The following is a 23,697-nucleotide window of genomic DNA, read 5'->3' on the forward strand; positions in this document are numbered from 1 at the left end:
CCCTTCGATAACTGTAGTTCCGTCCCTTGTCTGCTGTAATTGTAATCAACATTATTGCTGTGTTGTTTTATTTATATTTATACAAAAAAAAAGGCAGCTGGGGATTATGACTGTTCGTCAACCTTTTGCTGTATATATTTGAATGTTCAAATGGCTATTACCACAGAAAAGTTTTCTTTTGACTGCATTTATCCAACTCCATTCCAAAAGGCTGACATGTGCTATCACTTTGTAATTCTGATTTGACACCTTAAATATGTGATTAACATGTTGGATGGAATATTAGATGTGTGTTATGTTCCATTAAAAAAACAAAACAAGTTTCTTTTGCCAAAAATAAATTGGTGGTATTTATTAACACATTTGTTGACAAGATGACAAATGAGAGCTTATATACATTCATGTGAAACGATGGACTGGTAGATGGAGACAATTACATGAAGGCCCTGACATCCGCAAATGCACTCAAACAAAATTCTAGATGTCTGCATTGGGTACATTAGTCACTGATTACACCTTTTAATAGTGATGAAATTTGAAATGCGTCGTTTTTTTTGTTTTTGTTTTTTAATAAAACTTCAAATTGATGTTCGCACAATACTTTTTATGCTTTTTGTACGATATACACTGTTATACCAATTTTGCATCGTGCTAAATGTTAGCACTCCGAAATGAATGTTTACATAATCGTCAGAGAATGAGTGACTCCTTTGTACAACCAGCACCTACCTCAAATATAAATACGAAGATCTGTGTATGCTGAGAATGCAAAAAGTAACACCGCTATTTATGGATAAAGAAAAGCAGCCGTGCAATGTGCATTACAGTGAGAGTTTGTCAACCAAACGTGGCATCCTGGGCTGAAATACTCTTTCAAGGTCAGGCTGAAATGTCCTTACAGGACTGTTAAACTGTAGTGCACATACCGGTAGACAAGCCACGTTTGGTATTATCGTAGAGAAGAAGGCGTCAAACACTGTTTTAGGTAAACTGGTTCATAAATCCAATTCTTTACATTCCACCTTTAAGAGTAGAGGTGAACCTGGGAGAGTCCTTCAAAAGTTCTACAGTTCAGCTGGTGTTGCTGTTGTCCATGGTAGCAAGCAGATGAGAGAGCTTGGCCTTCTGTGATGCAGTAATGTTCTGGCTCATGTGGATGATGCAGTCCATGGCGACGTCAGGGTTGGACTCAACCAGACTTTGACACAAGGGCAAAGAAAATCAGTCAAGCAAATGTTCGATCGAATGAACACGCTTTTGAAGAGTTATAGCAGCTTTGCAAATAAACATAGTTAGATCGAAGAAAAAAAAATTGGCCGGGGTCATCTAGGATTCACAGGTGACAATTTTGGTATGCATACTCGATAGCACATGCGCGAAGGGAACTTTCAATGCTTTAAGAACCACTTCTGGTGGAAAGTAGGGATGAAATACTTTGTAGAACTGCTTCAATGGGAGGTATTCCTAAATGGTACTTGAAGCACTTTTTAATTCTTTAAACTTGAAAAGAAGTTGAACAACTTGTCCACTGGATATTTGTGATTCATTTTATTCAAAATTCATACAAAATACAAAAAAAAAAAATCCCAAAAAAAGAAGAGAAAACTGCCATTAATTTCATGGAAAATGCTGAATTGGCACATATAGGCCTTTAAGATAATCTGTACTTGGTTTAATACAATTTTTATGTATCAAAAGTTCTTGTGGTATCGGTTACTTGGTCTCAGTATTGGTGAGTATTTAAGAGTTGAGTACTCGTACTGGTAATGGTCTGGAAAAAAAGTGGTATTGAACATACCTGAAATTATACATAATAACAATACTAATCTGTGCAAGTTCCTGTGATGTGCACGTGCATACCTGCGGATATGTTTCAAGGCGTTTTCCCTTTTGAGGTACTTGATATTCTCTCGGATGGCAGATCGAGTGCCATCGTCTTTGGACCAGTGCCTTTCAAGCCACTCGACTACTGCTTGGTTATTATCCCACAGGTATGCCTGGAGGTGAAGTCAGAAGCACAAACTGGTTGACGATATTGACTAGACATGAAAAAAATGGGGGGAAAATTTTTTTTGCATGCCTGGATAACATTTTATTTTGTGGTTTAAAAAACATTTTTTGAATTCATTTGTGTGTGCGGGGGGAAGTGCCTAGAAATACAGATGCTGCAGTCACCAACCTTGACTGTTCCCTCCGTTTCAACAAACCAGCGGCGCAGCATGGACTGCATATGTCCATCACTGAGATCTTTGTTAGCCTGGAGAATCTCATACTTCACCACCTGCTCCAAAAGAAGACGCCTCAAACGCCAGTAGAAGAAAGGACGTGCATTCTTCCAATCCAAAATATCCTGAAAGACAAAAATTATTCTGAATAAATATCCAATGGCTTAATCAGGTACAATCGACTGCGATCCAATAAAAAAGCTGAATGAGAGAGTCTGCTCAGTATTTTTTATTTGCTGGGAGACAATATTATTATTACTGCTGTAGAACCTCTTGCCCATGATGAGGTATTTTAATGTTTTGGTTACCTTATGGGAGTAGCATTTTTTTCCCATGTATTGGATCTCATTAACTCTTTCATGCACCCCGTAACCTGATAACACGGTAAGCTGTCCACTGTAGTAACTGCTGTCTCTGAAAGGGTTAAAACAGGGATTGCCAAAAGTGTGAGCACACTTGTAAATCCATATTTTGCTCAGGTTCACCTTTCCATTTGTAGATTCTTAACCCTTTATTGTGGAAAAAAGAAATGAAGACTGTGTGTGCTTTTCTTGCTTTTTATGCTTGTGGGGGTGTGGGGGGTGTCAGAACATATAAACATTTTTCTATGCGTCCGGGGCCTGGAAAAGGTTCGAACCGGTACATTAGACTGTGCAGGTGTCACTAAAGTTTCAGAAAATGCGCTCACAGTGATGACACCTTTCTCCTGCATCCTGCCAGGAGTGTCGTGAAGATCCACAAACTGCACTGCCACCTGGTGGTAGATGGGCAACAGGAATTCCTCTCTTGCTTTGAGTTTCGCTTCCAGCTCTCTGCACTGCTTCTCAGGCAGATCTAGAGAAGCTTCAAGGTACACGTGTGCACATAAATGCCAGCAATTCATCTAAATACGTGTTTGCGTGTTGCTAACTCTGGGGGGAAAAAAGATCACTCACCAAGCTTCTCAACCAGACCAGCATAGACATTGTCCAGTCTTCTCATGGCTTTCAGCAGGTCCTTTTTCCTGAATTTGATCTCCACTGTGCCCTCAGCTTCCAGCACACCACCTCTGGACAGAGATAAGGACATTTCATGTGAAACAGACGATTGACAAGCACTCATTCGGCATGCAAGTCTGTTTCACACATCCTCACACGCAACCAAATGAATCATGCACCTGCTCTCTCTGTCAGCATATAGCTCCATACACAATGGGTTAATGGTGGGGTCAATGACGACCCAGGACCCTCCTCTCAATTCGGCATGTGGTGGAATGTACACCAGCACAGGCTGATGGAAACCACGAAGGGCATCCACGATGTAAGCCCCAAACTTTAATACCTGATCGTACATATCTGCGAGAAAGGAACGGAAACGATTCTCAATCACGGATAATTCAAATCCTATAATTACAATAAGAGGAATGCAATTCCCCTGCAGTGTACAACCCGCACCTTTCATTCCACCAGAGAACCCCCTCCAATTGGCAAACACCATGAGAGGCAGACGCTCACGGTTGAAGTCACAAATCGCCTGAGCTGTTTTAAAAGCTGAATCCGGAAACCACACTTGCCCAGCCTGTTGCAGGACCTGAAATTCAACACACAGATCATCGTATGGATATCCTGTATGTTAAATTGAATTACTCATTGGCAAAACAGTATTTCTGTTGGTTGAGACAGTGGCGTAGTGCGAGCAAAAAACATTATTCAGCATTGTGTTAAATAAACCTTTTCGGATGATCATAAGATAAGATAAGATAAGATAAGATATCCTTTATTTGTCCCACACTGGGGAAATTTACAGCCTTCAGCAGCAAGATTATGATGCAATGAAAGATTTTAAATAATCGATTCAATCTATTATTCAATTAATCAGATTTTTTTAATGCTTTGCATCTGTTTATTCAAAAACAGGACATTATCTCAGACTGACAGTATAGAAAAATGCACTAACATGAATTAATCATGATTCAGTTTTGGCTCCAAACATGCCAGAAAACCCGCCAAAAATTTGAGAATTGTTTTCCAAAGTGAAAGCAGTTTTCAAATGCCTTGTTTTCATTCAATGCAAATAATAATCGGTCAGCTTTCATGGAGGACTGCATACATCTAACAATATTTCCTGCTGAGACGCTAAAATGCCAAGGATTTTACATTTAAAAAAAAGGTCTACTAAAGAATTAATCAATTCTAAAACGTCTCACTTAATTTGGTATTTGATTGGATGCCAATTCATCATTGCACCTGTAATAATTAGTGTCATAACTGAAAAACTAAACTCCAACCAAATTGCGCCTCGTACAATCAAAACAGAGCATTATTGACCTGTTCAATACATGGCCCCATGGATACTCACTTTTGATTCTGAATCCAAGTTGGCTGGATCAGCTGGTACAGTTAACTCAACAGTCCGAGTTTCCACAGCAATGACGCCGAGCGGGATTCCTCCTAACCTGTTTGATTTTAGCCGGCAATGGATGGTTAACATATATTCTACAGTGCTTTAAACTAATACCTACAATAATACAAGAGATTTACCGTGCTCTGCCCACGACGACAGTTTGAGCCCAGGAGCCCATGATCTCCATGAAGGAGCCATGGTCAAAGAATCCACTCTGCCAGGCACCTTTCACCACTAGGAATAGTTATTGAAAAAAAATAACAAAAAGAAACTTGCTCATTAACCAATTAGCAGAGGCTGTTTTCGTTTCCAATTGTGACGCTCACTGGGGTGGGGTCTCCCAACCAGCATCCAGCGGGGGTCATATGGTGCTTTTGTGGGAGTGAAGTCAATCTCTCGATCAACTGGATCTGTGGTTGGTACGACGGGCACAGCGGAGGAGTTGTTCTGTCAGAAGCACAGACCATCTCTCATTAGTGACACAAAAGGTTACCAAGGAAACCGAAGCATTGTGTAACGCTCGGCGGAACCTTCGGCATGTAGGACAGCCACTGGAGAATGGTGACAACTCCTTCAAAATCATCTGGCACAGTAGTGTGTGTGACTCCATTGTTGTGCATGATCTGGATGCCGCCCAGCTGGTTGTTGGAGGTGTAGACCTCTCTGCCCAGAACCTGCAAACACCAGGGCGTACTTGAACCTCTCACAATGAAAAAAAAGATACAAAAGTACAATTCTTTTAAAAGGAAAAATAGCTGGCTCCAAAACTACAATTTAAAAAAAACAAACCTTGTTCAGCGCACTTGCTCCAGTCAGGATAATGTGAGAATTCTCCACCTGGATCACCCTCTGGCCCAAACGTACCAAATATGCCCCTATTCCTATAGCGCGGCAGGTCACCTGCAACAGCACAAATGAATCCAAAATAGGTGCGGGAAAATGCTAGTGGCTCATTCTCATGACACGCCTGCCTTGCAACCTTACCATACTGATTGTAATGATTTCGTCATAGGCCTGAGACGATTCTCCAGCAATGGTGCCTGAACCTCGCAGGTTCTCTACCCCAAGACCTTCATCCTTCCCAATGATGTCTGTGATGATGTACCTGGTCAGACAGTAATTGTAAAAAATGAGCATGAGCAAGGTGGACTAGGAGTTGCACATTTTTTAAGTTTGTTTCTTATACCTTGACTCCCCTCCTTCTTCCACATGGTGGCAATGCACAGAATTGGTGGCGCTGATGCGTGTATAGTCTTGTGGTGTCAGGTAAAGGTACTTAAAACCCTAAAGAGACATACACACGCCACATGTTTCGAATTGACTACCGGCTTTTTTGTTTTTGTTTTTTGGTTTGGGGTTTTTGGGAGTGGGCCAGTTCCTCAAAAACTACCCACAGAAGAAAAGTCAATGTCGGCAGGCCATCACCTTGTAAGGGTCAGTGGGGTCGATCCAGGCCACCTGGAACATGTGTCTGATCTCCTCAGCGAGACCAATGCGCGCTCCACTATTGGCAGCGATGTAAATGCGAGGGATTCCCTCAGCTCTCGCCAACTCGGAGGCCCTGAGGAACAGCTCATCTTCCTGAGGTCCAAACGACCCAATCATATGGGTGATGTCGTTACAGATGACAACGATGTCTCGACCTTCTGGATATTCCGGCGTCTTCATCTTCATTTTGAAAGCAACCATTCCCACCTGATGAAGACAAGTAAATGGAAAATAATCACACCGACGTAATGCATTCCACCTGACGTATATCTTACGTCATTGTCTCCAGGCAGGCGGTTCAGTTGCACCAGACGACCTTGGGGGTCCAGAACCAGCTCGGTGCACATCAGCATATCTTTAGGATATTTGTCCCCTGGACCCCACTGCTTAAATAGAGCCTATAGAAAGATTTTAATGAGAGAGAGAGACCTCTTCAAAACAGGATGAAGGAATGCCGCATATAAGTTGAGAAATTCAGTGTTGTAACAGAACCTGCTTGAACATCTCTGGGAAGTCATAGACGTATGTTGTGCCAAGAGTTTGAGCCTGGAAACGCTTGGCCTGCAGCAAGTCTTTGGTCACATAAGGAGTGTTGATTAACATGCCTTGCAGAGGTCCCTGTTTGTCTCCATAAGACTGGAACATAATCTAGAGGGGAAATAAAAGACAGCAAATCAATCAAATGAATGAAGATTTATCAACCTAATGGATATCGTCGCTAAAAGTAAGTCAACGTCTGTAGCACCATGGAGCGGTAAAATGAAAGAAGTAGCTACTCAAGTCAAATGTTTTCACCTGTCCGGAACCTGGTTCAGTAACCTCCTTATACAGACTGATGTCCAAGTAATAGCCGGACTCGTTGGTCAAAAAAAGACGAATAGGGATGGCGAGCCCAGTGGGAGTCAGGCGAATGTTGATTTTCAGCTCAGCTTGCAGGACGCGCAGCTTCCAAAGTCGACTTCCGTAGCGCATCACCATGAAACGGACAGACTCCTCAATCTGACAAACAAAAGCAGCAGATTTAAGACAGAATGCTCACAAGGGTACATAAAGGCTGTGCTAAGCAATCTGAAAGATGTGTTGGCTCCTCGGGCTATTATCACAGCATTACAGCTGGAGAGATGCGCAGCACAACTCACTTTTGATGGATCCATAATGACGGTAGGGACAAAGTTGAGGAAGATGTGGTTGCAGTCTGTACGAACGTTTGTGTTACTGAAGGCCACCTCCAACTCATCCATGGCCTCCAGCAGAAGACGTTCTCCCTCATTTTGAAGATACTCAAAAGACGCTTCCTGTTTTGCACACCAACACAATCCAAATACTACATTAGAAAACCCTGTTGGGAAAAAAAAAATTTTGGGTGAAATTTTGGGCTTTTCTATCAATAGCCTCTTGCCTTTGTAATCAGATCAGAATGGCGAATAATAGCTCGGATGAAGAATCTGTAATCGGTAACTTCGGCTCCCTCCTGAACACGAGCGGCTCCGAGGTAGAGGTGCATTTTGTGGTTGGCACAGGGAACAGCAGTCAGGTCAAAGTTCCTCATGCGGTTCAGTTCGAGCTGAAACGCTAAAGCTGGCTCCAGATTACGGTAGATCCGATCTTCCTGGAACTATGCAGAGCAACAGATGAGGGGTTAACCACCTCTTCAGACAGCAGCAAAATCGATGATGTTAGATATTCAAATTCACTTCAAAGAGTAACGAAACAAACAAAAACAAAAATACCCCATCTCGTGCTCTGAAAGTGAAGAACTTGGGGAACTCCCTCTGTTGAAAAGAAAGAGAACGATGCACCAGTATGTCCTGTACAGCAGGGGTCCCCAACCGCCGGTCCGCGGACCGGTACCGGTCCGCAGAGCATTTGGTACCGGGCCGCACAGAAAGAACTTGCCTGAATTCCGTTTTATTTATTTCGGAAGACCAAAGATGTTTTATTTTGAAAAAATACCGGATTCGCCGTTACATCCGTCTGTGTCACGCTTGACACACGTCAAGCCACGCTTCTCCGTCACGTGACCGATTACGCTAAAAAGATAATGCCAGAGCTCGCAAATGAGTAAAAAAACTGCTGGATATCGCAAATGACGGCGGCCTTAAAAGTACGTTCGAGACAACTGGATGAAAGTTATGGCTGAATATTCTGAGATCGCCACAGTAGCACTGTTGCTATTTCCGACATGCTACCTGTGTGAGTCGGGGCTTTTCTGCAGCAACGGCGACTAAAACAAAATTACGAAGTAGACTGGACATAAAACACACACTTGAGGTGTCATTGTCTCCCATTACCCCGAGATGGGACCGTCTGGTTGCAGAAAATCAAGCTCGGGGCTGTGGTGAGTTGTCATTTTCATGCACTTTGAATTTGCATTGTATCGTATTTTGAAGGCATTAAACATTGCCATAGCGATATGTTGCGACCAGATTAGACGCTCCTTGTGTTTATTATTATATTTCGAAAACACCACAGTTTTCATGCAGCTCATACCATATTATTTTGTTGTATTATTTCCGCCACACCTTAAATGCCGGTCCCTGAAAATATTGTCTGACATAAACCGGTCCGTGGGACAAAAAAGGTTGGGGACCCCTGCTGTACAGTGTCAAGGATGAGCTGGAGCTGACTTGGGGCAAGAGACAGGACATGACCTGGTTGCCAGTCAGTCGCAGCACAAACAGGAAGCAACCATTCACACTCGCATCAATTCTCCAGGTAACCTAACATGCAAGTTGTGGGAATATGACAGGAAACTGGAGTACCTGGACCTCCACACAGAAAGTTCAAAGCCAAGATTCAAAACCAGGAACCTTTGACTATGCGGCAACCACAATATGGCAAACAACATGAGCCTCTTTGAAAAGCATCTCATAATTGGAGACAAATGCTTTGTCATAAAATTCAAGCAAAAATCGTTTTTCGCATGATACTTTGTAAGTGAAATTACCTTCTGCGCAACCAAAAATGTGATTCTTCTGATGCCATATTCAAAGAGGGATGATCTCTAAGGAAAAAAAAAAACCAAAACAACGATATTTGAGTAATTTGGTACTCATTTAAAATGACACTTTCAGAGCCACTGCAGTATATCAGCTGACCTTTGACTGGGCAAAAGACGTGAAGGCAATAACTAAGGCATCATCATCCTCAATGTCAGCTCTTTTGATTGAGACATTAATGATGTGGATTGGATTCTCCCTGGTGTTCTGTTGGGAAAAGGAAGATGTATCCCGGGGCAAAAAAAAAAAAAGACAACAAAGAGACTCACCTTAAAGTTGTCTTCTTCATAAAAACTGGAGCACGATTCTAAAAAGGTCTGGTTCTCCAACAGAGGCTCTGCAAAACTGCAGAGAATTTCGTCAAAGTTCCTACAAAAGAAACAATATCAAGTCAATGACCTTAACCCCTCATGAATGTGAAACGAGATAAGAGTGGAAAAATAAACAGAGGTCGACCTTTTGAAATCGTCAAAACACTGGAAGGCTACCATAGCGCCCATGCGTTGACAAGGTGGAGACAGAGCTCCCTCCAGGAAAAGGTCACTGCTCTGCCGCCGCATTTTTAATTGGCCTGAAGCATTCACTGGGACAGGAACCCTAAAAAAAATTAAGACAGACGGTGAATAGCACATAGCACCACTGAAGTATCACTACAGAGATGTGTGCCATGTCAAAAAGAAAAAAATAGCAGCCAAGACCGCAAGTATTTCAGATAATTGCAGCTGCGTTTTTGGATATTAAATAAAAGCAAGACTGATGACCCTCAAGTGCAATAAGAATCACATACATTTTAACATCAGTCTTTCATTAATTCAAAGGATTATGATTTGTTATCAAGATCAGAATTGCAGTTCAAAATCTGAGGACGACGACATTTTAGGCAGGAGATTTTTAAGAGGAACTTGAGCAAAGAAAGGAGATGAGAGCTGAACCTCTTAAAAAAAAGCTCTGTATCGATGTAGAAATTGAGAGAAGCATTGCATACGGAGAAGTTTGGCTCAACAAGGTGAATTATAGGAAGGACTTGTTATTCAGTCGTAGTCGTTGCGGACAAATGTTTCTGGATTCACATGAATGGGGAAAATGGTAATACAACGCAATTGGCATGCTTAGCAGTGAGACATACACGCCATCAGGTGGTAGTTGGCTGGGAGGAGCTTTACTCTACCTGTTCAGAGTAGGGCTGCTCCCTCTGAAATAAGATGATTGACAGGTGAATATTAGCAGCGGAGGATCAACCTCCTCCTCCACCTCTAAGCATTCCCATTTATACTTCACATTCCAGTTCAGTGGGTTAAACTATTTGATGAAGACAAGGTTAGGCATCAAAACATTAGACAGCATGTTATCTACATTGATGTCATTCAAAGTTAGCTGGGTGTTGCCTTAGTACTCCCCCCCCCCCCCCCCCCCCCCCCCCCCCGCCCCCACCAGGTGACTCCGAGTGCAGGCCCAACCTATCCTATTTGCCCCTATTATGACAGAAAAGCATTTGGGGGAGACGGCCTGATTTTGCAAGTCGTCATTCAACAGTAGAGGAGTTTCATCGGTTTGAGCAAAGGCCGAAGTGTTACCTGTTGGGATGCGATGATGGCAGCATAAATTGGAAATCGACAGCACACGTTCCGTCCCGCAGCTGGTGATGCTGGATACTGTTGAGCTCATAGGCAATGTAAGCTCGACGCACGTACACCTGGAAGGAAAAAAAAAAAAGAAAAAGCATCATGCCATTAGTAGTGAATTATAAAATAAAGAAGACGATAACATACCGTGAGTTCACTTTGCATATACCTCCAGCGCAGCCATGCAGACGACTTGATTGGAGTGGTAGAAGAAATTGGGCAGGACATCAAAAATTGAGGTCTCAGAGAGGATGAGTTTCTGGTGGAAATGGAACAAAAAGCACAAATGATTTGATATCGGAGGTGGTAAAAGTGCTCCTGACAAGTAATCATTATACTTACCTTTAGATTTTCAGGGCAAAACTGATGGCCGTACATGTCAATGGCAGAGAGGAAGATGGACTCCACTTGGTTGTGCCTCAGTTCATACGATGGTAAATGAGAGGCAATCAGCACCTATGCCAGAGTATTACACTGAATGAGTTGCGTAGGCCAGTCAATCAAACAAACTGATGACATGCTAAAAATACAAACAATAGTGTATTGAACTACTGAGCCTTACCTGTCTGGCTCTTAAGGCGACCTTTGAATTCTCCATCTTACTGAGCTGCGTGAGTTCATTGAGAATCACCATTAGCTCGTCTGCCAGAGTTGGATCCCTTCCACACAGTTGATCCTTAAAAAAAAAAAAAAAAAGCCAAAGATTTTCTTGAGTTCTGCAACAATTCACTTGTGATCAATATGATGAAGGCCTTACGATGAGCATTGTGACCAGGATGTTTTTCTTGAAGACCTGGGCATGAGAAAAGATGTATTCCAGCACAGGACTCATGTCGGGCTTATATTGCTCCCTCAAGTTGATGACACACTTGTCGTAATGAGCTGTTTGTGGAAATGGATAAAATCCCATACGATTTAGTTACGCTAAAAACATTTTGAAAGCAGGTAACTTTGCTCAAGCATTGTGGTCACCTTGTTGAAACTGCATCTCTACTTGAAGGTATCGCTTCAGCAGATCCAGAACCACAGACTTCATGTAACCGCGAATTCCACTGCGGTACCTATAAAAAAATTTTTTTTTTATTTTTTATAATGAATCAATGCAATCGCAATTACTGATTTTTTTTTACTGATGATAAGGAATCCAAACAAACTAACCTCTGAACCAGCTGAACAATACTCTGAGTGTTAATGAAGAACACTTCCCGATCAGCCTTCCTCTGTAGAGTGGCTGCATGGCTGTCGAGAATATTTGCAATCTGGGTTAAAAAGAAATGTTGTTAAGCACCGCTTTTAGATAATTTGTTTATAAATTGACAGGGCTCAGCATTAATAAGTACAATCCAATATATTTCGAAGAAGTTATTTTTGCTGAACTGGAGCAGAGTTTACAATACTTAAAAAAAATAAAAAAGACCAAATTAAATGTCTATAACAGATGGCCATTTTTGTCCTTGATTTCTGATGGGGAAAACACATAATAATTCAATGAGAAAGAATATGAAGAAAGAATGATTAGTCAATCCATCCATTTTCAATAGTGCTTGTCCTCATTTGGTTCACAGGTGAGCTGGGGCCTATCCCGGCTGACTTTTACTAGAATAAGAACCAAGCATGATCAATGTTGATTTAGTCAAACCTGACCGCACTCTTATTTGATTTACCTTACATTCAATTCAAATAAAAACAAATATATTTGTTTTAAAAATGCGAGACTGTACCCATTTATGCTGAGCATTGCTTTCTAGAAAATAGTTTAGGTCTTGCACCCTTTGGCTTGGGAACTGGCACAGGACAGAGGTGATGTTGCTGGCATATTGGGCCATGACTTTTCGGATATCTTTCTCAACACCAAGTGGGATTCGGCCGGCCACGCTAGTCATGATCTCCTGCAGTTCCAGCAGCGGCAGGGACGGGTCCCTCAGAGTCTTCATGAGGGTCGCTACCCACTGTTTCAACTGGAGAGAGAAAATCAACACACGTTTTTTTTTAAGTCGATATGATCAATTGATGTTGATAGAAATTCTGCAGCGGGTAAAATTGCCGAGATGTACCTTGGTGCTAAAGTAGGGCTCTTCGAGGCAATAGCCATCCATTACTTTAACCAGGTTTTCAAGGACGCTGTGGAACACCTGGTGGAGCTTTTCCCCAACAATGGGCAATGGGTGCTGTGGCGGTAGAGTGGCTGTATTGAGCTCCACCTACATTATGACAGAAAAAGATGGTTAGACTTACATAATACAGAATCATATTTTTTTCATTTTAACAGGAGAATGAATGGCTTCTGCAGGGAAGAGTCATTTGAGTTAACTTACCCGGTGTATACAGCCAGGGTCATCCAAGTTCATATGCGCAATCACACAGCCAGATTCCAAAACTGCGCCGGGCCTCTTGATAAAATGTACATGTCCGGCTTGCTGAACAGTTAGAGTCATCACCATTTTCATCACCTGAGTCCACACCGCAAACAGCCGGTCATATAAAATGCAGTAATGTACAGTATTAGTTTGAGTGCGATCAGTAAAAATGCATATCTCCTCAAATTCACCTCGATCTCTGCATAGGTCTCGCCTGAGCAAATATGAGCTCCGTCGGCAACAACGTACTGCAGTAGTTTACCAGCAGAAGGTGATCTCAGCACAGAGGGATCATTTTCTTTATCAAACACACAAGTCTTGTTGCCGACGGTAATGCGGTAGCTGCAGAATTAAAGTAGCACAGTTTTTTTTTTTTTAATGAATTCAGCCTGAATCTTTAAAGTGAAATAAGGCTTACCTGTCCAGCTCTTCTTTCATGTAGGTGGTATGGCTGCTGCCATCATAGGAGAGCAGCAGGCCACCGTCACTGAGCCGGTGGACATCTATTTCAATGTTGGAGCCATTCATTATGATGACATATGTTGTTGGGGACTGGCGAGCGACCTTATGGCAACAACAGAAGATACGTGCTTGAGAATGGAAACGGTATAATCAGGATGCTGTGGGAATGAAAGATACCTTTAAGCAGAATTTGACCCCTTCGTATATGAGATCTACACTGACAGAGTTGAGGAGGCTGGCTGCAGGCAGAACCTGGCCTCTGTCGGGATAAAAGAGTTTGGGCACACATTTATGATTATTTTTCTTCTTATTCGTGTCCAGATGTTGAGAGTTTTGTACTGACCTTTCTAGCGAGTGAAGAAAGTCAGACATGCTCTTTCTGAAGCTTGCATCGGCGACATGCAACGCCCCGCAGACGACCCCTAACATGGTGTCTGGTCTCTCTGCCTGCAGAAAAGTCACGTGGCCTTTTGTCGTGAAATTCACCAGACCAACATGTCAAGACAGCTACCAAATGACTCATACCTGCACTTTCTCCGCAATGAGGTGATCCAGCCAGCTAGTGTCTATGTCATTGTTTCGGAAGCTCTCGGTTTCGAGTAACTTAATGAGGTATTCAACGGTGGTCCTGAAATCACCTCTGATCGACAGCTCCTTCATAGCCACCACCATGTTCCTGAAGCAGATAACAACCAAAGGCTGACACCAGACAAGACAGGGACTGATTTACGGGTGAGTCAACAAAAAAAAAGACTCACGAAATGGCCTCTTCTCGGTTCTCCCCCCAGGAGAAACAGTGTCCAAACTGCGAGTCGGCAAATTCATGCAGACCTCCGGTTGCTCCGACACTAAAGTAACCCCAGACATTTTTACTGCTGCGGAAGTTCAGCTCCTGCACAGTGCCCGAGCTGGGTTTGAACCCCTGTAAACAACACGACAGGAATTCCATTTTGAGGAAAAGAACGGAAGATTGATAGCACTGGTGAGACTGAGCTTTACCTCGTCAGGGTTCTCACTCGTGATTCGGGCTGCGATGACATGCCCTCTTGGACTTGGCGGGCATTCTCGAGTCTCAAAGTTAATCATGTTGTCACCCCAAGCAGTTCCTCCGTACAGTAAACGAATGTCTTTGATTCTGTAAAGGGGGATGCCCATGGCAATCTGTCGTAGATGACAAAGAGGGTGAAAATGATTTCATTTGTTGCCAAAATCTGTTCATTCAGAGAAAAGATAAAACGAGGGCAAAAGTATTGGGACACAACTCAAGCAATCAAACCAGACTTGGTCTCAAGCGCTTAATGTCCGCTTAATATTAGCTCTTCGGTTTTCCAACTCCGTTCCGGCGTTATGTAAACTATTTGGAGCAGGTCCTTTTCTGTCCCAGCATCACTGTGCCCAAGTGCAATAGGGTTGAGGTCAACCAAGCACCTTAGGGACAAACGGGAATCCAGGTTGGGAGCAGGAAAGGTGTGGATGACTAGAAAAACAGTTCCCATGCCCAATAATCCAGAAAAGTGGACGCTACGGTAATCCAGATGCATATTGTCTTGTCATTTCACTTCGCTGTAGGCCACCTGTCCAAATCCATATTGTATCCTCTCTAAGTACTTTTTGGACGGTCCGGTGATGATTTTACCTGAAGTTGGGCAGCTGGAAGGTTTACATCTGCAATCATCTCTGTACAGGGATGTTCGACCTGCAGACGAGGGTTCAGCTCCAAAAAATGGAAACTTCCATCCTCAGAGAAAAGATATTCCACTGTTCCAGCACTGACATAGCCCACCATTTTAGCTAATCTAACGGCATACTGAGTCAGGAAGAGGAAACAGAATGTTATCATGCAGGCCAAGTTGGAGCGAATACATCCAAAAAAACATCCATGACTAAATATAGTGACTGACCTGTTCCATCTGCTCAAATGTTGAGGGTGCAGCTATGGTTGCTGGGGCTTCCTCTATGATCTTCTGGTGCCTTCTTTGGATGGAGCAATCTCGACCAAACAGAGAGATAGCGTTTCCATATTCATCAGCCAATATCTGAACCTCAAGGTGCCTCGCATGCTGGGCCATCTGCATGATGAAAATGGGCGAGCCGGGTACTTCTGTCTGAACCTGCACCCAAACATACTTGTTTGTCATAACCGCTGCAAAGATGGGACTGGATTCCACAGAATTTACATAAAAGTTAAAAAATAAAAATTCACATACATGTCTAAAAGAGCTTGGAAAGTCATCAGCACTTTCGACTTTGCGGATACCTTTCCCGCCTCCACCCTCCGAAGCTTTGATCACAACCGGATAACCAATTCTCTCAGCTTCCTGCCCCAACAGACATAAGGGTATGCAACAAAATGAATGCCACTTCTTTTGAAAAATGCCACATAGTTTTGTTGAACACGCCTACCGCCAAACCATGATCTACATCTACCACACAGCCTTGCGTGTAGACCTCAGGAGGAACGCTGATTACGTTGCCGGGACTTTGGTCAGCCTCCCTCCAGTCCACTCTTAGACCTGAAAGAGGACAAGAAGAACAGATTGAAGCATTTTCATGGTACACGAATACTATGTCGGGCAGCACGGTGGTCTAGTGTTTAGCACGTCAGCCTCGCAGTTCTGAAGCTTTGCGTTCAAATCTTGGTTCTGGAGTTATGATGGATAAATGAATACAATGTCCATTTTTTTTTAAAAGCGATGATGAGATAGATGTTTTGGGGAGGGTGATTAGCCTCTAAAGTCGCACAAAACTTGTTGCAAGACGTCTCGAGCGATCTCACCAAATCTCCAGACTTCATTTCAGCAAGCATCGAAGAATTAATGTTTGGGTTTTTTTCCCTTTGACTTTTTATCTGTGACACTTACTCCAAAAGACAGACCAGCATCGACACTGGCTGCTCAGACAAGCAGACCTTGGGAGAAGAAGAACATTGTACACACCGAATCCAGTGTAGAATTGGGTAAAACGAGACAGGCAGAAGAGGTCGAACCTGATCCGCTCCAGGGTAGCGTAGGAATGTCTGCACTCTGGGCCACGATCGAGGATGCAACCTTATCCCCAAGAGCCCACATAGCCTTGCTGGATGGACCTGGAACAAAAATACAATTGGAAAACAAGCACCCACATGAAAAAGAGGTCTTTCAAATGTTGTTTTACCCAAGAATGAAATGCCTGCTTTGTTCAACAACTCGGGTAGTTTGGGATTTTCTGAGGCATGACCCCAGCCGGCCCACACTGCCTGTCGACAGAGATGCAAATCTTTGGTTACACACAAAAAGGTTTTATCACAGACGACATATGCGGGAGATACAACAGTGAGATTTACCTGCACTGGTATTCTTTTGGCAATGTCCACGATCAACTCCACATTGGCATAGTTGTTATTGTTTGGCCCACCAGGAACAGGTACATAGTGGTCAGCCATTTTGATGTATTCTAAAAACAAAAACAAACAGACAATGATTCATTCTGCAGCGTGTTGACGACATACTCAATAACTGCCGTGTTGTACCCGCATTCGCTTTCAAGTCTTCGGGGGTGACCATGGCCACAAAACGGATGGTCCTCTCATTTCGAAACATCTCGTAGGACCAGCGTCGAATGGAGCGCATGCATTTAACTGCAGCAATGCCGTTGTTGGCGATCAGCACCTGCGAAAGACGCAACTGAATGGGTAACGGAACAAGGAAGTGAATTTTGAACAGCAGAAAAATAAACTTAACAGCAACAATTAACCAATTGTCATCCATAAAATAAGCAAGCAAGGCCATAAATGCAAAGAGGAGATAAAAGTTCAGTCAGAACCACAATTTTGGACGATGAACAGACTGATGGTGCCATTGTGATTCTGTGGAGTTGACGGTTCCATTGATGCCAACTCGAATTGTGAACATAAATACATGTATCAGCGGCGCATCTATCCTAACTCTCACCGAAATATATCGAGTTCTTCCTTGACCCATGTGCTACCTTTCTACAAAGTTTAGAAAAACACCGTCAAACCAATCCTGATAAAAAGAATTAGAGTTTTTTTTCCCCCTTACTTTTTCAATGACACGATTTCCACCGAAGCGCGTGACAAACTCGGCAGGTGAGGCCACAGTGAAGTCTCGATGAAGATCCATCTTTCTGTGTTCGCGTCCTTTTTTCACCAAGTGAGGACCAGACATGCTGGGCCTGGAACAGGAAACCTTAAGAGTTATCCGTCTTGCCGAGAATCAATCGGTGTTCGGCTCACATGCCCCCTTTCATATTGTCAGAAACAGGTAGTTGCAGAGAGCCTCGAGTTCTATTACAAGCACGCGAGGAAACAGCTTCTTGACGAACAGTTAGGAGAAAATGAGTTGCGGAAATCAAAAGCCAAAGTCAAACTCAAAGTTCAGGTTCTGTGATGCAGCAACCAATCTACAGTCCTGTATGTTCTTATCTTGTTTTCTGCTGTTGCACATAAACTGTATTATTACAGCACTTGCCATAGAAAGAGCTCACAAAGTGATTGACGTTGTTCCAACTGTAGTCAAAATGACTTGATTGAAATGCAGCGTGAAATTGAAGTGTAGCGGCCAATAGCTGGTCTGTCGTTAATATGTTTCAGTGGGGTGCTTCACATAATATAAAAGGTTCATGTAGAGGGCGGACAGATTTTAAATATCGTGGTAAACCAGTGGTGATAAGATATGATTTATTATTCGGCATAGAAAAAAAAAGTAGTGTGTTGCTATGATGGACAGTCCTCCAGCCCGCCCTGACAGCACTAGGTAGCTCCTTCAGCCAGAGACTTGTTACACCCGCGCTGCAGGAAGGAGATATACCGCCGCTCGTTCCTACCGACCGCTGTCAGGCTGCTGAATAAAAAATAAAATGATGTGAAAAACAATTGTAAATAGCACAGCCACCTTATCTATATCTATATTTATATTGCACTTAATTGAACGGTGTACATTATTTTGTGAATGCAAACACTTTGTTTTTCTTCTTTCTTCTTTCTACCCACAACCTTGCTGCTGTAGACTGTAAATTTCCCCAGTGTGGGACAAATAAAGGATATCTTAATCTTAATCTTTTCCGGTAATCCGACCGACCGAGAATTTCTACGTCGAAAAAATACTCTACGGTCGGCATTTTTTTCAAACAACCCTCTACATTTTTGTGTAGAGGGTGTACATCGCTGCAAACTCTCGCGATATTCACGTTGAGCGCGTGCATCGTTTGCCCTGTCGTCTGTCAACAACATGGAAACATGGCAGCGGCCGCGATCTCCGACGACAGTTTGAACCGCTTTTTCTGTGTTACAGTCGCGTGCTCGCACCGTAATGTTAAGAAAATAGCATCTATTGATGTATCGAAAAAATTCAGCGAACTATTTGATGAACACCACGGGCCGAGTAGAAAAAAAAACCGAGGGCGGAGGAGGACGGCGGAGGAGGACGGCGGAGGAGGACGGCGGAGGCGGCGGCGCGCCCCGGCCCCCCGAGTCCGGAGCAAAAAAACTTTGTCCGACCTACCGACCCTACGCTGAAATTTCATGTTACCGGAAACACACTATCTTTTTTGTTTGGCCTTAAAATACTGGAAAAACACATGATATGCACTCAATGGCCACATTTGGCATTGTGATATCTATAACGAGGTCCACTACGAGAACTGCATCACAATGACTTCATAATAATGCTGTTTTTATTGCATCATACGGAGGGATGTTTTATATGTTTGGTTCGCTTATGGTGTCTTGTGAGAGGGACAAACAATATGAAACCACACCAGAAACGATCCAATTCCAGCACTGCGCATCCCAAAGCCTCTGTGAAGAAGGACCATTAGTGACTTGAAACGTTTGCCCATGTTTGGAAGGAAATTGATCAGCGAAGTTGATAAGACCCATAATTATATTGTACTTGTACACATTTTAATCCCATTATCTCTCTCTGTAGCTAACTATCATTTTCTATACATCTCTTCATATAGATATCTAGCTACCGACCTCTCTGATATAAAACGGGACGCACACCTAACGAGAGTTGTGAACGTCGATAATGATACCATACCACAGATTTAAACAACTGTTAATCCACTTCCCTCCCGTTGGAAAGATCCTTCTCTTTCAGTTCTTGTACGCATGAGATGTTACATAACCACAGCTACATCATGAGCAATCCTTCATGTTTAAACAAACTTGCAGCCGCATTTAGTTGGGAACTGCTGCATTCATAAACAGAACCAAGGAACATGAAACTAAACACATACGCACTCGCAATGGTGTCAAATGACAACGCCGAAACGTGACTAACCTTTGAAGTTGCAGGAACCAGGCGGCACTTTGTAAAACATCTTCCTCCATTGCATAGCAAGCTTCATAAGTGTGTGCGTTTGAAAAGTGAAATGAAAACTACAACAAAAGAATTACACTTCCTCGTCAAGCTGCCTCCTTCGCATTCCCCACCCACAAGTGCAGATAAGACAGGCGACAAGCTGCCCAATGACAAGTTTAAACACAGCAGACCCAAGAGGAGCGGACAAAGTGTTCCTTCAATTGAATGCGGAGGAAGCTACGGTACCTTATTAATACGGGTGCACATTTTCAACATATATGCAGTCCCCTCCAAAAGTATTGGAACCGCATGGTCAATTATTTTGTTTTTGCTGAGTCCTGAAGACGTTTGGATTTCAGAGCAAAAGGTGAATATCAGACAAAAGTTCAGAAGTCCAACTTTTCTTTCATGGTATTCACATCTAGATGTGGTAAACAACTCCAGACAGATCAGCTTTTGCTTCAAGCAACCCAATTTTCAAGCAAAAGTATTGGAACAGTCATTATTAAATTAACTTAAAGTGTATAACATTTAATATTTGGTGGCAGATTCCTTTCTTGCAATATCAGCATCAAGCCTGCAAGCCACTGACTTCACCAGACTGTCACTGTTTTTTTTAAATTTGAAATGCTTTCCCAAGCGTACTATAGTCTATTTCAGTTCTTGTTTGCTTCCGGCATGGGGGAAGGGGCTGGTCCCTTCAGTCTCCTCTTCAGGAGTTGAAATGCATGCTTTGTTGAGTTTAGGTTCGGTGATTGACTTGGCCAATCTTAGACCTTCCACTTTTCCCACCCCTGATGAAGTCCTTTGTTGTGTGGGCAGTGTGTTTTGGGTTATCATCTTGTGACATGATGAAGCTTCTCCCGAGTAGTTTGGATGTATTTTACTGTAAATTGCCAGGCAAATTGGTTTTGCGGACTTCATACTTCAGTGTGCTGCTCTCTCTCTCTCAGAAAATAAGGGGAATTTATTTTGCTGTCATAAAAACTTTATGGCCAATGTTTTGGTAACATTTTAATTTTGGAACTGCCTGACCACCATAAATTAACCACACGGAAGTAAAACAAAACAAAAACAAAATGTGCAATTTTAATTTAGAGGGTGGGTGTTTTGCCCTGGAGTCACATCACACATTTCGAAGTCACTCTGGTTCCATTAATAGAGCAAAGGGGGTGTGTGCCATACAACAATAGCACAGGCCATTTTGTGGCAGTTAGATGATAACAGCTCATTATTGAGGACTGGTTGTCTCGTCTGTCACATGAACCAGAGCGTAAACAACTTTGAAATGAGACCACAGGCAAAATAAAAACTGTTATTCATATGTCTGACATATGTTTCACACCATAAGGCGCCACATTAAACAGCAATAAATAACGCAAACTTACTTCATGCCTGAGGAGTTGGGCCGTGGCACTTCAGGAGATGTCTGTTGACGAGATGATTTGGCCGCGGAGGTTGACGGCTGCGAAGCACCACTCGGCGGTTTGGCTGCCAACGGCTCCTCGTCTGAGGAATTGTCCTCTGATGCTCCCAGAATGAACTTGAGACGCTCCCTCGCTCTGGGCCCGGATCTGAGCATTGGCTCATTGCTTGGAGAAGGTTTTTGTGTGGTGAGGGGCGACTGCTGCTGTTGCTGCTGCTGCTCTTTCACGTGAAGTGCAGCAGAGGAGCTGTGATCTTGAAGCGTTTTCTCCACAGGCTGTGTTGATGCACACTGTTGGCCTGGAAGATAGGAGTGTACTGCAGGCACATCCTCCTGAAGTAAAGAGGGGCTGTCGCCTGACGGAGATTCCTCTCCTTTCTCTGGCATCGCCACTTTGGTGCTATTAATCCTCCGTAGGTGAAAAAAAATCCATAGGATTATTCCCAACAATGCAAACACGAACATTCACAGACATCCTCCTGACACTGTAGGAAGTGGGGGGAGAAACAGTTAATTAAGTTCAGTAACATTTTTATGAAAAATGAGCCTTTGACTAAACGTCCTTCATTGATTATCAAGTCATATAATTATGACTATTTTTAATGGGTGTGGGAAAATCTGTCTGAATGTTCTTAACAGCTGCTTCCTTTGGTTTCCAGTGTTGTATTGAACAGAATAATGCTGATATGTGTAGTGCCATCACGCAGGTCTGTATGTCTGTACCTAAATTTGCCATATCCGACATCATGCTTTTTGTCTGTCGATCACAAAATAATTGAGACCGAATCAAAACTTGAAATGTGACAGCTAAGTCATGTACTCCATTTTGCCTCAAATGCGTTAACAAATGGATCCTCAATAAAGCATCCCACAAGAGAGTTTATAACAACTGCTGGGTTTATCAGAGTGTGTCTTGTTGATATAACGCAAAATAGTTTCATTACGCATAGTCATTTCAATTGTAATCTATTGTAACTTGCCTATGAACTGCTTTGTTTGTCCTTGCCCTTTGATTAAGGTCAATCTGCTTCCTCCAGTAGGAGGCAAAGCAGGGTTGGAGAGTGCAGTATTTTATTCTTGTCTGGGGACATTAAACTGAAGGAGGTCAGGTGAAGGTGTTCAGAGGTCATATGTGTCAGGACAAAGGCATGCTGGGCAACTGTGATTAAAGTACTATAAATATGAATGAGACTAATGTATAGATGGCAGAACTGCCCTATAAATAAATTATTTCCCATGAAGTGATTTCAACTCCAATGAAGGTTTGTTCAAATCATATGCTAGGCAGTTTTCTGAGGTCACATTGACACGTGTTTTTTAATATCCGCATAAAAATGAGCACGCAACTTTCCCTCTCGGGTAGTAAACGTTACACTTTTCCTAAGCGTGAGTAACGGTGCATGCAACCTTTCCCAGGCAGTGTCTGGTAAACAAAACAGACACTCTGCAACAGCTGACATCAGATCGCAGAGAAGCTACTTGCTATTTGGCTACAACTGGAGGAAAGGTCAAGGAGCGAGGGTCTGAAGACTGACGATAGAGGAGGTACAACTAACCACTAACCACAGCAATAAACTGAATGTACACGCGAAGCACTCGATATTGAATAAAACTAAAAATCTCTGTGTCGAGGTGAACTTGTTGATGCTGGCACATTTTGGCCCAAATGCCTGTTAAGGCATTTCTGTAAGATATCTAAAGTCTTACAGGTGTTTTTCAGCAGAAAATCTGTCAACACCAGGTTAATTTAGCAGGATTCTTTGCTGCACACAGTATTGCAATACTTTGATCATGATGACACCAGGCGAGAAGTCAGCGGAAATTAAAAAAAAAAAGGTTTGTTTGTTTGCTTCAGCCCTCATGAAAACGAATTTGCCTTTCACTCTGGCACGTTTTTTTGGGGGGGATGAAAATTCGGATATTTTTTAGGACGCATAGACAACATCCAGTGTGACAAATAACAATTTCATTTGGGTGTTGATGCTAGCAAGACAGCTAACAGACAAGAAAATGTTTCCATAGCGACCTGCATTGACACCGTTAATAAATGTGACATTACAATTATTAGTGCCTTTGGTTAATTCACTTTTGTGAAATGACTTTTTTTTCAATTGAACCTTGTGTCATGCGCGCCTACCTGCAGTTGAGTGTCAGTCACTCCTCAGTGTAGCAGCTCCCCTCCCCCCAGTATAGTAAACATGTGTCAAGGGGTTAAGCTCCTCCCACTCCCACACGAACGGAAACTCCCGCATAGATCGTTTCTCATGTTAAAACCGTGATCCCTGGGGGAGAATAATAGTCGTGATGATATCTACGTACAGTTCGAAGAACGAGCTGCTGGACAGCAAAAAATATGTCTCTGCTTCAATTGTTATTTTCTTCTTTTCAACGTGTTGCATACGTCACCGCATCTTTATTGCATTTGTTGTTG

The 23,697-nt window shown here is 42.8% G+C and overlaps 1 protein-coding gene across 3 annotated transcripts; it reads right to left on the minus strand.

Moving 5' to 3' along the window:
* Nucleotides 1-321: 321 nt before the first annotated feature.
* On the minus strand, nt 322-23,496 carry acacb (acetyl-CoA carboxylase beta). 3 transcript variants are annotated; one of them, XM_019861433.1, is made up of 54 exons: nt 23,404-23,496; nt 21,229-21,751; nt 17,576-17,708; nt 17,044-17,182; nt 16,858-16,967; nt 16,689-16,770; nt 16,522-16,620; nt 15,939-16,048; nt 15,743-15,853; nt 15,437-15,646; nt 15,172-15,342; nt 14,535-14,696; nt 14,294-14,457; nt 14,061-14,211; nt 13,879-13,982; nt 13,713-13,794; nt 13,492-13,637; nt 13,265-13,415; nt 13,032-13,166; nt 12,771-12,917; nt 12,486-12,674; nt 11,875-11,975; nt 11,689-11,777; nt 11,474-11,598; nt 11,279-11,392; nt 11,059-11,172; nt 10,886-10,975; nt 10,669-10,787; nt 10,263-10,286; nt 9,551-9,691; nt 9,364-9,463; nt 9,194-9,301; nt 9,043-9,099; nt 7,826-7,867; nt 7,495-7,710; nt 7,235-7,390; nt 6,891-7,094; nt 6,588-6,743; nt 6,371-6,493; nt 6,033-6,302; nt 5,794-5,891; nt 5,592-5,712; nt 5,397-5,507; nt 5,138-5,281; nt 4,934-5,054; nt 4,745-4,841; nt 4,563-4,659; nt 3,659-3,794; nt 3,382-3,559; nt 3,161-3,273; nt 2,914-3,068; nt 2,180-2,350; nt 1,861-1,997; nt 322-1,198 (listed from the first exon to the last, which is right to left on the minus strand). In XM_019861433.1, exons 2-54 carry the CDS (start codon nt 21,729-21,731, stop codon nt 1,072-1,074), a joined length of 7,254 nt encoding a protein of 2,417 aa, XP_019716992.1. In that variant the 5' UTR covers nt 21,732-21,751; nt 23,404-23,496; the 3' UTR covers nt 322-1,071. The 3 variants fall into 3 exon arrangements, with proteins under 3 accessions (XP_019716992.1, XP_019717002.1, XP_019717012.1); XM_019861443.1 differs by lacking the exon at nt 10,263-10,286; XM_019861453.1 differs by lacking the exons at nt 21,229-21,751; nt 23,404-23,496 and adding an exon at nt 19,820-20,106.
* Nucleotides 23,497-23,697: the final 201 nt, after the last annotated feature.

The sequence above is a fragment of the Hippocampus comes genome, unplaced genomic scaffold (genome assembly GCF_001891065.2).
Source record: "Hippocampus comes isolate QL1 unplaced genomic scaffold, H_comes_QL1_v1.1 scaffold147, whole genome shotgun sequence".
NCBI lineage: Eukaryota > Metazoa > Chordata > Actinopteri > Syngnathiformes > Syngnathidae > Hippocampus > Hippocampus comes.